Source organism: Lonchura striata, chromosome 4 (genome assembly GCF_050655825.1).
Source record: "Lonchura striata isolate lonStrDom1 chromosome 4, ASM5065582v1, whole genome shotgun sequence".
Lineage (NCBI taxonomy): Eukaryota > Metazoa > Chordata > Aves > Passeriformes > Estrildidae > Lonchura > Lonchura striata.
In genome coordinates this window covers 16,928,892-16,942,753 of record NC_140706.1, presented here as the reverse complement: position 1 = coordinate 16,942,753, position 13,862 = coordinate 16,928,892, and the positions used below count along the sequence as shown (strand labels likewise).

The 13,862-nt window shown below is 34.3% G+C and overlaps 1 protein-coding gene across 18 annotated transcripts in view; it reads right to left on the bottom strand.

Annotated features, from left to right (window-relative positions):
• SLIT2 (slit guidance ligand 2) overlaps positions 1-13,862 on the bottom strand; it is a 259,896-nt gene that overhangs the window by 32,806 nt on the left and 213,228 nt on the right. For 17 of the 18 annotated variants that reach the window (XM_085578557.1, XM_085578552.1, XM_085578561.1 and 14 more), the window contains 7 exons: positions 13,519-13,587; positions 11,475-11,546; positions 11,186-11,257; positions 9,067-9,138; positions 6,475-6,638; positions 1,315-1,439; positions 1,076-1,173 (listed from right to left, as the gene is read on the bottom strand). In XM_085578557.1, the coding sequence (XP_085434683.1) occupies positions 1,076-1,173; positions 1,315-1,439; positions 6,475-6,638; positions 9,067-9,138; positions 11,186-11,257; positions 11,475-11,546; positions 13,519-13,587 (672 nt within the window). The remainder of the gene's footprint in view (positions 1-1,075; positions 1,174-1,314; positions 1,440-6,474; positions 6,639-9,066; positions 9,139-11,185; positions 11,258-11,474; positions 11,547-13,518; positions 13,588-13,862) is intronic. The other variant, XM_085578559.1, reaches the window with a different exon arrangement.

Sequence of the window (13,862 nt, the reverse complement as noted above, 5' to 3'; positions counted from 1 at the left end):
GATTATTTTGGTTTTTTAAAGTTAAATGCATGGAAAATATTGTGGAATCAGCGATTACCATGTAATAGTAGTTTTCCATAATCATTCAGTTAAATGCACCAATAGAAAACTCTCTTTAATATACATACATTCATATGAGAAACCAAAGCCTACATAAATTCGACAAAGCAGTAATTTATTTTTTTGCTTGTAATCATGTTTCTGCAAAACAAATACATCAAAATAGACAGTAAATGTAAAATACATTTTCATGTACTTTGCACTACCTATAATTTCTGAAGCTTTCACTATGAGATTGCTTTGGTTTTCAAAATATGTAGTGATCAAACAAATAAATGAAAAATATAAAATTCTAAGGCATGACTATGTCAATTTAAATTCTTTAGGTATAGTATTAAGACATATACACTTAATTTTTAATAGAAGACTATTTAATCCTTGGGCAGTATTTGGATTAAAAGTAAGAATAATGTCATAACAAATTGCAGGATAATGAATCGTATCTTTGTGAAGTGTCATTTCTAACAAGCTTGAGGTGTAGATTATTAAATGACTAATAATCTCACATAAGAATGCTAAAGAACTTTATTTCATAATTCATGAAGTACATCTGGAGTAATTGTACTGTGTGATTAAATAACTCAAGATTAAAAATGCTCACAGCATGTTTATCTGCTGGCATAGTGAGTTTCAAATGAATCATTAATTTTCTGTTTCACTGGGATTTACATTTTATCATTTACATGCTGTCTGTTGAAGTAATACACACAACAACAGATGAATTATGAGATTTTTTCAGCAGGGATCTAGCTAGCTATTAATTAACATAATGGAGTCAATACTATGCTGTCTTGACCTGATATGCCTCAACAAATCACAGTAATTTGTTATTGCTTTTAACAGATCCAAAGCTCTAGAAGCTTTCCAAGGATGACAACATGTTCTGAAAACATCTGAAGTGCTAAAATCTGTCTTTGTGGTGCTCTTACCAGCAAACCTAAAGATTAACATCAACATTACTTTACCATAAAAATCTCAGTAGTTTTTATCCTATTATTACAACTTAAAAACCTACCAGAAACCATCTTTTTCTCCTTCTTTCAAATGACAAGTTCCACCATGGTTGCACGGGTTACTAATGCAAGCATGAATGGGAATATCACAGTCTTGGCCCTACAATTATACAAGGGAACAACAATTATAATTTAAGAAGAAAATACAGACACTAGTGGAAGGGAGACAATGAATACTTAAAGGTTTTTAAGGATAAGCTTACATTTCAGTGAGCTTTTTTCCTTTTCATGCAATACCTACCTTGAAACCATATGGGCATGTACATCTATAGAACTCAACTGGGTCATTATTACAGGTTCCATCGTTTTTACATGGATTTGATAAACAGGGATTACACTTTGCAAGAATATTAACATCCACGGGCCCTTAAAAATACAAATTGGTAAGTCAGAAACAAGCAACTATTCATTTACATTGGACAGGATCTATCTGACATTGATTTAAATTATAAAATTTATATTTTTGACTTTATGGTGTTTCTATATTAATCAAGTGCTGAATTGCCCTCCATTCTTTTGATGGCCAGATAAAAATGGGATTGGATTTTTGATTGAATCATCACTTTTTAGTTTTTGTTAAGAGACTGACACCATATGATTCCCATATCCCTATCCTCTGAAAGCTGTACAGTTTTGATCCATGATAATTGCATTTCCTTTGTATTAGCAAAATGAAGAATAAAATTTCAGCTTTTGTTTTGTTATTATGTAGGAATTGCCAGTGAGAAAATGGGCTATCACAGTTTTCAATCCTTCCCATGATGGTGTTACTGAGAACACTTCTTTAAATGCATTTTTGCTCTAACATATTTTTTATCTGCAGCATCACCTAGATGGCAAAATGAAATGGTAAAATTACCTGTAAATTCCTTGAACATCTGCAAACTGCAATGTAAATTGCATTGTCCAGGCTATCTCATCATAAATAGATCTATACTATTTCTTCCTTATGGGTCAGCCATAGTTCTGTGCATTACTTTGTTAGTTGAGCCCACAAATAATAGACTGTACCTCAAACCTATGTGCAGTCTAGCTTCTTCTATTAATGATTATAATGGAAGAAATCAGAAATGGAAATTGACAAAATCCTAAGTTTCAGAACCCATACTTGAGCTTTGACTTAGACAAATCTTATCTCTGTTATACAGATATTTTTGGGGTTTTTTTCCACTGTAGTTTCCCGGTTTTACAGCCACTTTATGGTGAATTTTCAAGTTAGGAAGCTTTGTTTTTTTGTGTCAAACAACTGAAGAAATCACCGGTTGCTTGTTAAAAATTAGAAAACACCTGTCTGTGTATGAATAATTTAGCGAAGTTTGATTACTGTAAGAGAAAATGGGTGACTTTGTCAAATGCCTATTAAGAGAATGAAGATACATTCTATATCTCCAGCTCTATGGCCTGGTGAAAATACTGCCTTCAGTTTGATTTCAGATTTCCCCTACTACAAAGAGGTTCACAGATGAACTGCACCTTTGAAGGAACAAACAGTGATTTCTTCTAAATGGAAAAAAAAGAAACCAAAAAAAAAAAACAACTCCTGGTGCTTATTAGAGCAATTGTCTGATTGCTCTATAACAGGTTTTACAGAAAATGAGCCAAACTGCAGAGTTTTCAAAGCTAAAAAGGGCTTTTCTTAGATATAGGGCTTTGTTCTATTTTTAAACCTAGATTGCATAACTTTCTTGTTTTTCTCTGCAAATTAATCTCACATTAATTGTAAAGGAGCTGGTCTGGAAGGAAGCCATGTGATTGTATGGATTCAGTAGGGAGTGTTAGACAAAGAGTGGGTGACCTTTTAATTTTTTTTTGAATCTGCAGTTGCTGGTATCCTTCTGTGTCACAGCTTGCACACAGAACATGGTAATATGTGATGACACACTTATTGCCAAAGCCATAATTATTATGGACTATTAATTTTTTTTCTCTTCAAAATAATGTAAAATTATAAAAATAATTTTACATTATTTTGAAATAGAAAACTATACCTGGTCAAAGTATCTGTTAGATCAGCACACAGGAGAGGTAGAAAAGTTGAAACAAACATCATAGAATCAACAGCTAGAAAATCCTAACTGTACTCTAGACTATTGTTGATTATTGAGTATATTAAGAAGCTCTGTGAAAAAAAAAAAATAAATGAAAGAGGCATAGACATAGAAATTTGTAATACTGTGCTGTAGCCTGGAAGTCAATCCTTCCTTCTATTTATTCTGAATATTATATCCTCTTTGCAACTTTTCATGTAATAAAATGCTAATTAATTGGCACAAATTAAAAAACATTCAGTAACTAAGCTTTTGTTCCAAATGGATTAGCACTGTAAATTTCACTTCCAAAACAAAGGCAGAAAATGGGAACTCAAGTCTCAAAAAAGAGAGTAAGCAACATTATCAGATTTTGTACTTGATTTATTTCAAACAAATATATATGCAGTGCCAAATATGAATTAATATTTTGAGTTATCATTCTTCAGTTGTAAGATCAAAAAAAATGTAAAGGTAGTTTTGGAACCTATTTTCATTTTCACTATGCTGTTCCTTTTTTCTTCCTGCTTGCATGTGTTAAAAGACTTGTATATCAAAAATAATTTGGTTTATAACCTTTTGGTTAGTTTAGTTTTTCAAATTGTAGATATCTATGTTCCTGAGTAAGCTCTGAGGAAAAAATTCTTTTGTAAACCGAGAAAAACTAGCAGTATTTTATTAACATAGATATATACACATAGCTAAGATGTTTTAAGAAAAACCATGACACAAACAATCTCAAACCAGCTTCTAAAGAAACCTGTTGCAGGAAAAACTTTGAGCTCTGGCTCTCTTGCATGTGGCCTCTAAAGCAGTATTTACACTGATAATGAAATCACCAGTTTTAGTACAATGCAACGGAAGTAACAATTTCAGTTAGATAACTCAGCTTTTAAACCCAAACTTTTGAATTAAAAAAACTGCTCATACAATGTACTAATGATATATCATGAATAATCATCTGTAAATTCATCACGGGGGAAAACGAACAGTATGCATGCATGTCTTAGGAAAGAAGTCTGCTTGAGGTACACAAAAGGAAGGTCAGAAGGTCTGTTCTTAAGCAGATCACCCATTCCAGATCTACTTATAACCTTACCTGGTATCAGAAAACCACAAGGCCCTGGAATCTCTAGAAGCAGGGCAAGGATGATAAAGAGGTAAAAGTAAAACATTGAGAAGCTGTTAGAGGCCACATTAAAAAAAGGAAAGAAAAAACCCTCCCACATAGATAGAAAAAACAACAGGAAGAAGAAAATATTAATGGATGATTCCTGCAGTAAAAGAATTCATAAAATTAGAGTAAGGTAAAGTGATTTTTGTCAAGCTTTACGACTGAGATGAGACTTCATTGTAAAATGCCATTTGCACTGGGAACTATTCATTACGTAGGTAAAATTCAAGCACTCAATTCATTATCAGTTGTATGCATGGATAGTGGTAAGAGGGAATTGCACATTACTCTTCTGTAAATGCATATACAGTAGCAGACCATCAACAGATATTCTGAAAACAGCCCTTTTATTCATAGGCAAAAATTTTGGTTCTAATAGGAACATAGCATCTTCTAAATTTCTATTATTCAGCAGTTCACTTGTAGGCAAAAGATAAAATTACTTATCTTTGATCAACAGACTCAAAGTGCCTTACAGAACCATCATGTCATTGAAAAGCTGCTGATTTGCAATCTGTAATTATGAGCATCTTCACAGAACAGTGGCAGGAAAATTATTTTCTTTCAAAAGTATCCATAACACCAGATCTCCATTCTTGGAAGTGAAACAAATACACAGCTCTTACCCTGCACAAAATATAAAGGATCTTTTCTGATGGGCAAGAGGGAGTAAGATATAATTTCTGGATTGTCTGACAGAAACATAACAATAATTGTAGAGAGATGTGATACAGTTTGTAAAACTGACAAAGCTGGAAAATAATTAAACAGGTTCCTCAAATCCATGCAAATATTCTTTCAGTTGTATTCCTACGACAGCATATCTACAATACTGTTCAGTGGACACTGGTAAAGGAAATGATCAGACTGGCCAGCAAATGCCCTATCTAAAATGAGGCTAAGAGACTCAGCAACAGATGAGTGTCATATGCAATGAGCACTGGCATGACCTCAGAGATGTACTGCTTCAAGAAGGATTTCAAGAGGGAGAAAATTTCACTGGCATCACAAGTAACAAGATAGCTTCCAGTGGTATTTATATTAAAAAAAAAGCTTTTTGACAGGAAGTCTAAAGAGAAAAGACTGAATAGATTAAATATGCATTCAAGAACAATTTTGGATAAGACAAACTCTGACGAAGTCCCACTGCTTTGCATTTTTAAGAACAAAATGACAAAGGGATAAAGTTCACCTTTGAAGATACATTAAAAGATGAATAAGTCAAAACAGCTTCAAGATTACCTAGACACTGAGAATAAGTTACTTCTACAAGACTAAAGATCATATTCATCTGATGCCTCAGAAATCACAATGAGCTTAGTAATGGCTTACAAATATAAGAACACATATATATTTTTTTTAATTGGAGTTTCAATGTTTTTAAATCAGGACCATGAAAAATAAAGACACATGGAAGCCTTCTGTGTTTTCAAGATATTTAAGAATGGATGAATCAGTGGAATAGAGGAAGATTTAACAGCAAACAAACCAAGTTCTCGCTTGATGTAAGTAAAAGGGTACTTTTCTAAAAAGTAGTAGTACAGTTCAGAAAAAGAACTTGGGAAGTAATAGACAATAATATAAGTTGTGATATAAATGCCAGCAACACTGGTACCAACATGAACTGAAATGCCCTGAGACATTGCCTTTTTTGCAACATTTTAGATCAAGACCTCTATAGTGGTTATCACATTCCTTATCTACCTTTATCTTGGTTAGTTTTTGGTCTGGTTTTGTTCATGCTTTCTTCTGAAATATCAGAGACATATTATACATTTAATAGCAGACTGCAAGGATTACTGATGTATTGAGTTTTTATGGTGAACAGCTTGCAGGAAAAATGCTGAGGGAAGTGTACATGTTTAAACTCTATTCATGACTGAGGCAGTACAAGGCAGTACCTGTGTACATCCTGTACTTTGATGTACTATGTACATCATGAGGAATACTGTACTACAAGCCCAAAGACTTTTTTCTCTACTTATTTTAAAAGAGATAGGAATTAAAATCTTTAAAATAAATACATTTCCTGAATGGAACCAATGGCTATATCCTTAAGCATGAGTAATAATAATGACAAGGCTGAGTCATTAAGATACTATAATAAATGTATTTTGAGTACAAAACACTCTTAATTCACAGCTCAGCTATTTGTAAAAATTAAACACTGACACTTTGAAGAGAAAAAAACCAACAGTACCTTGGCAAGTAAATTTCTTAGAAGGAGTTGTGAGAAGAAGTTTATCTGCCATTTCTCCAGGACCAGCACAACGTGCAATACCAGGTTCTTTGTATTCTGATTTTACCCAGTCAGATAGCCACTGCATATTACAATCACAATAAAGAGGATTTGCACCAATAGCCCTATGGAAAAAAGACAAATGAAAAAGGGAATCAAGTTTTAAATGTCTGCTTTTTAAAAAAGCCAGAAAACGGGTGGCAAAAACTATTCAAGACAGAAACCTGCTCTCCCATGACAAAAATGTCTGGTACAGCACTAAGTGTTTGGATTTGGGTTCTAGATCAAGAAGTAATAGTTTTAGTAGAAACACAGTCCATAAATGTAGATATCCTTAACAAAACTATGTGTGAATTTTGGTGACCTAATACCAACTAGCTCTATTTTACTGTTGGTTTGAAACGGTGAAGATCAGCTGCACCAGCCGAGTGAAACTGGGCAATTTAACAAGATAACAAGAATAAAGTATTTCTTCTGAAGTAGTCAAGAAAATTCCACAGAATTCTGCCCTGATATTTTTCCTTTTCAATTTATGTCTCTCAGGCTAGTACAAACCATCTGTTTCTAAGCTTCCAAATTGATTTAATTATTTCCTCTTTGGAGCTGTCTCACTGAAGTTACAAATCTGTGCAGAATTCTGTAAGAGTTTTCTGCTGCATAAGTAAATAAAACCAAATTATCCTAGCTTTGTGGTAGTTACATAAGAACTGCTTAATTATGAAAGCAAATCCATTTCTTTAAATGATGATCCTTGTGATTTTTTTAAATTAAAAAATTAACTAGAGATTTTTAGAATTAATTTCTGTAACAGATTTTTAAGTGTTTATTTTCTCTGCTAGAAACTGGAAGTACTCTTAAAACTCTGAAAACAATGAGACATTGTGTAGTTAATTTGGAGGATTGAAGCCTTGTGCTAGTCTGTAAAGATGTACTCATGTTCCTTTCAAGAAATACAGTAATCACGTAACTTTTAACAAATAATCTCAACATGTGCAAACACTATCAGATGGCTGTATTAGAACATCCTCCTTCTCCAGATGTTTCAATACTTTCCACAGCTTTGAATCAGTGGGTCTTCAAGAGATACAAGAAAGTCTTTGGCAAGCAAAAGCAGTAGGAACTATCAGAGCTGAAACACTCTTTTCTGCCCCACTGAGCAGAAAGCCCTCTCATATTAACTTTTTAATACATTCAAGCTGTACTCGAGAAAATATACATATTTGTTCAGTCAGGCTTAAGTCAGAGCAGCAAAAAAAGGAACTTCCCATGCAAGCTGAAACACCTAGAATTTGTCCATTCTGTGTCTGCAAAAGTGGACGTCAGCCTGAACTAACACAATTCTTCTGCTAAAATCAAAACATTAACAAGGATAACTGGTATCCATAAAGATAAAAAGCCAAGCAAATCTATCCAAGTTTTACTGATATTTCATGCAGATAAATTGGTTTAATAGCAGAATTTGAGTGAATTATCAATGAGTGAAAGCTTAATCAGTATGAAATTTCTGAGAGCTAAATGTAAATGTCCAATACTGAATGAGAAACAGATAATTAAGTTTTTAACAACTTCTGCTACTCAGAAACTTAAGCCCCCAGGTATATCTAAAGGCACTAGTCAACATACTCCTCAAAGTCTTAATTATCCATAAACACCACAAGATTTGCAGAAGGTAGCTTTTTATAATTTAGGTTCACAATGAAAATTAAAAACTGGAAAACTATTGCCTCAAATTATGTTCTGAAATCAGATGTGATGTCTTTAGTTTCAATTTAAAAAGACACTGACAGAATAATAGAATCATTTTCATCTATTCTCACCCTCTGCACAAAGCAGGGCTACCTTTGGCAGTCACAGTTGCCACAGGGCTGTTTCCAACCGAGCTCTGAAAATCTCCAGGGATGGAGATTCTCCTGCTTCTTTGGGCAACCTGGCTGAATCATCCTCACAGTAAAGAATCTTTCATTATGTTCAATAGAATTTCCCTTGTTGCAGATTTTGATGCTTTACTCTCATTCTTCACTGTGCACCTCTGAGTCTCCATCACTGCTGTAATCGTTAGAGGCTTGAAGAGTTTTAGGTCTCTCATTGGCATCCCTTTCTTCAGGCTGGATAAGCCCAGTTCCTGTAGTTTTTCCTTACAGCTCATACAATCTAGCCACCTCCCAATCCTGCTTGCCCCTATACTCAATTTGCTGTAGTTCACAGGGATCTGCTTTTAAGGGAGAAACTGGACATACAGTCCAGATGTGGCCCTAGGAGGGCCAAGGAGAAAGGACTGATCAGTATTCTCAGTCCCAAATTTAGCCCAGAGTGTCTTTAGCCTTCATTGCCATAAGGACACAGGGCAGACAAGTTCAAATTGAAGCCCAAGCAGCAGGCCCAGGATTTTTCTGCTGAGCTGCTGCCAGCTCTCTGGCCAGTGGACATCCTCTGCACAAGCAGAAGCTTCTTCCAGAGAACTTCTTCACATTATGTCTTTGTTTGGCTCTATGAAATTGGCTAAGCATAATAATAATAAAAAAAACCACTACAGTATACCAGCTGAATACTCACAGGTGTGATAATGCTGAAAGATCATTAAAGGCTCCTTCAGGAACAACAGAAATATCATTGCCATGTAAAGACCTTAAAGAGAAAAGAAACACAATAACATCAATGCATAAAAAATCATCAGAATAACTTGGCAAATTTCATCTTCTTTCAACAGTTTTCATCTTTTCACATATTTTTTTCTTCTAGTTCCTCAGTGTTTCCAACTGTTTGTAGTTTCATTTTTTTATAAGCTCTAACTGGCAGCCTACTTGGCATTTGATTTTTTTCACCCTGGGTCTTCATAAGAAATCCAAGTAAAGTAATTATTTTAAAATTGAAAAATAAGCACAATTATACAAAGTAATGATTTGATTTAGAGATAGCAGAAGAGTTTCTGATTTTTTCAGCATCTCCCTGAAATTTGCATTAATTATGTTCATATGATCTTTTTAATCTTTAATGGATTCACAGAACATACAAACATTGACTGTTAATAAAAGTATTAACATTTTTGTCCAAATTTGATAGTAGAGATATAAAATGAAAGACTTCATTAAGCATCACTACTGTTACTGATATTTCTTTTGTAAAAAACCTGCTGGTTTCATCAGCCACATAAAGTTCAACAGGGGCAGGTGCTGGATTCTGCATCTGGCATGGGGCAATCCTGGATTCAAACGGAATCCAGGAATGAGATGCTGGAGTGCCAGGAAAGGCATCTGGGCATCCTGGTCAGTGGGAAGTTAAACTTGAGCCAGCAGTGCCCTGGCAGCCAGGAGAGCCAGCCCTGTCCTGGGGGCATCAGGCACAGCATGGCCAGTGGGCAAGGGAGGGGATTTTCCTGCTCTGAGCTGGGGCAGCCTCATCTTGAAAATTGTGTTTTTGGGTGCCACAGTATAAGAAAGATGGAAAGCTAATACAGAGTGTCCAGAGAAGACCAATGGTGGTGTGAAGGGCCTTCAGAGGAAGCTGTATGAACAGGGGCTGAGGTCACTTGGTCTGTTCATCCTGGAGGAGACTGAGGGGAGACCTCATTGCAGTCTGTAACTTTCTCATGAGAGGAAGAGAAGGGGCAAGCACTGATCTCTTCTCTCTGGTGACCAGTGGCAGTACCCCAGGAAATGAAGCTGAGTTAGGATATGTTGAGATTGGATATTAGGAAAAGATTCTTTACCCAAACACCAGAGGTTGGTTGGGCACTGGAACAGGCTCCCCAGGAGTCACAGCACCATGTCTGGTGGAGCTCAAGAAACATTTGGGCAATGCTCTCAGGCATATGGTGTGACTCTTGGGGATGATGCTTTGCAGGGCCAGGAGTTGGACCTAATGATCCTTGTGGGTCCCTTTCAACAGAGCTCATTCTGTAGTTCTGTGAAAAGTATCTCCATTTTCTATAAATTAAGTCATTTACATGAATATCTAACATGTACAGAATTACAGTTCTTGAAATTATCCATATTGTTATTGAATAACTGAAGTTATGAAAGCACACTTAAATAATGCCATGCTTTAGGTATTTAGTCCAAACAAGTACTTAAATGGTTTTAAATGACACACATGGAGGCAAAAATTGCATGTTCTACTGTGGACTTTTGAAAATAAATTTTTACAGGCTTTCTTCATAATGGCTAACTGAAACTGTAAATGAGACTGACTGTTCTTTATTTTCCTGTGTCCATTTTTTTGCCCTGTCAACCATGTTTTTCCTAGTGGTAAAATGGAAAGTTTTCTTGCAACCAAAAAGTAAAGTTACTGATTTTCAATACTTAATCATGACATCATGGATTTCGAAATACTCCTACATTAAATAAAGAAGACAAAGAAATTTACTGTTGGAATATAAATATTCAAAATTCAACTGCAAACACCCCTGATATATACTAAAGGAATGTATGCATATGGCATTTTTGCTAGACTTGAATGCTTACGACAGGGAAGAATATAATACAAAAAAAGAAATACAACTAACATTAAAAATCAGAAAAGTAAAAAGTGCATGTCTTAGATTTTTAAGGCTACATAATTATCAGTTCTGAAATGTTTGATAGGTTTTATAATCTGCCAACTTCCTATGGTTCTGCTATCTTCTGTACACAAATAAAATTATGGAAAATAGCAATGATTAAAAAATAATACTTACAACAACCTAAGTGATTTCAACCCATCAAAAGTCCGTGCAGGAATACATCTTAGGCGGTTGTAACTAAGAATTCTGAAAATACACAAAAATGCTGTCAGCAAGTGAATCAGTTATTCAGTAAACTATGCAGAGCATGACCAAAATCAGCTTTTGCACATGTAGCTAGTTAGGAAACAAGTTATTTTACAGCCTCCAAACCAAGCAAGTTTTAATATCAACTAAGCACCCTTTCTTTCCAAGACAAAAAAACCCCACTGTAATGCTTCCAAAGAGTCACTGTTAAACTTACAAGGTGAGCAGCTGAGTCATGTTGCTGAAGCTCTGATTAGAAAGAGTGCTGATTCTGTTGTTACTTAAATCTCTAAAAAATAAATTCAGAAATTCAGACCTTAAAATGACTGCCCTAGTCCCAAAACACTGTAAGTTAAACAGACACATTTTCATTAGTAGAAGTAGTATTATCATTGATATAGCTATTTAAAGCAGCACCTCTTTTTATTTTCACATGCCATATACAAGCCCAGCAAGCGTTTAGCTTGATGAATAAAAAGCATTTCCATTTCACGACAGATGAAAAAGCAACGCAATGCATTCTAATACATTAGCAATGTTCATCATGCTACCAAGTTAATAATGTAATCCTTCATGAACTCAAGCACAAAAATGAAAGTAATGTTTTAAAGTGGAAGTCATTCTAGTCATGTCCCTAATGACACCTAAGTAAATATAATTTAATACTCTACTTAACACTTACATGATGAAGACATCAAAGCCCAGAGCTATTATTATAAAGAACTTAGATTTCCAGGAAAGGCCCTAATGTCTTCTTTGTTTAAATGTCTTTGTTTAAAATTCTAATGAATAAAATCTTAAGCACAATTATGACAGAAGCTGTAGTGGTATGCTTGTAGCTTCAAAGATGCTGCATTATATGTGAATACTGTCTGTTCTTTATTCTCATATTCTGCTTTACTTCTTATTTTATGCTGACTATTTCAGTATTGTTTCATGTATTTTGTGGTGAAATAGTGCCCTTGTTTTTTGAGGGAACCTTGATATATTAAGAGCACTGTTGAATAGCCATGCAATACACATATTTCCCAACTTGAAATTTTCATGAAAGCATTAAAGACAACTGACTCATAATGAACATATAAGGCAACTATAACAGAGAAATACTTTCAAAAGAGAAAGAAAAATATAAAAATAAACAACTTTCTTTGTTAATCTGGAACTCAGGAGACTTCTTTTTTTGACCACAGGATTATGCACAGTGGTTTCTTATTCCAAACACAGCTGAGGAACATTCTCAACTACATAGCAGAAGTATGAGTAAATGTACAGAAGACTTTAAAATAATGTACCCTGCAGGTCTCATAAATGTAGACTGTTAATACTCATTTGCATTCTATTTACCATTCATCAATTCATAACTGCCCTAAACTATTCACAAAGATTTCCCACAAGTTCTACAAAGGATAGACCTGATAATATTGCAAGAGTTTTTTTGTTGTTTTTTTTTTCCCTGGTATTATTTGAAAAATACAAAAAGTTTTGAAAGTATGGGTTTTAAAAAATTTGTGACTGTTACTTCTTTTGTCTAGCATGAGGTAAATAAAGGAAATCAAGTTCTTGTTTCTGAATTGTACTAAACCCAGTGAAAAATCAAATTTAAGGGATTCTGTTACTCCCCTCCACTCTTCTTTCTGATTATAATGAACCCACAAAGTACTTTCAGAATGTAACACAGCTCAGCCTCAACTGGCATAAATTTTTATAGTCCTAACAAAGACCATAGAATTACAGCTGGGATTACAGGCATTTACATCTACAGTCTTCCTGTTTTTCCTCACTGTACACTTTAAAAGGTACAGAAATCTTATTCAACCCATCCGTGAGGTAGAGATAATAAACTTTAGAGCAACTACTGTTTTGCCTAAAATCAAATAGTGAGTCAGCAATAGAGTTGGCAGCAAGGCATTTTAGACAAGCTCTCTCCTTGGGTCATGAAAACCATATACTGCGGGAGAAAAAATTACTCTGACTTTAAAAGACCTTATGTATCTTTTGAGGTGAAATATAATTTTTGATTTGTTATTTTGTGATGTAATCACTGGCACAAAATACACATGCTCATAAAAGGTATGTATATTATATGTAGGATGTGATAAGTAGAATAGAATATCCTCAGTTATAAAATATGTTTGGGTATTTTCTGAAAGATATGATGCATTTTACATGCTTTTTCTTACAAATAAATTCAGGTATAATTGAGTAGGGCATTTTGTTTAGCTTTTAATTCTAGTAGAGAACATTGCTTTAAGACTACTTACATGAGTGTCAAATGCTTGTAGTTGGAAAGCTCTTTTGGAACAAGGGTAAACTGATTTCCATCCAAATAACTAAACCAGAAAAATGAAACAAAGAGCATTATGGATTTAATTAAAATAAGAGCATCTTCATCTAGTAATCTCAGAATCCGACAGGATAGTTAATAGCAAATGAATGCACACTCTTCCATTTTATGAGAAAACTTGCTTACAAATTTTGCTTTTTAGAGATACAACTGAGGATTTGTAGCATAAGATACAAATGCTACTGTATCATATATAATGCATATTATGAAGTAACATAATAAAAACCATCTCTTGCATTATAGTTTATATTATTTCAAAAT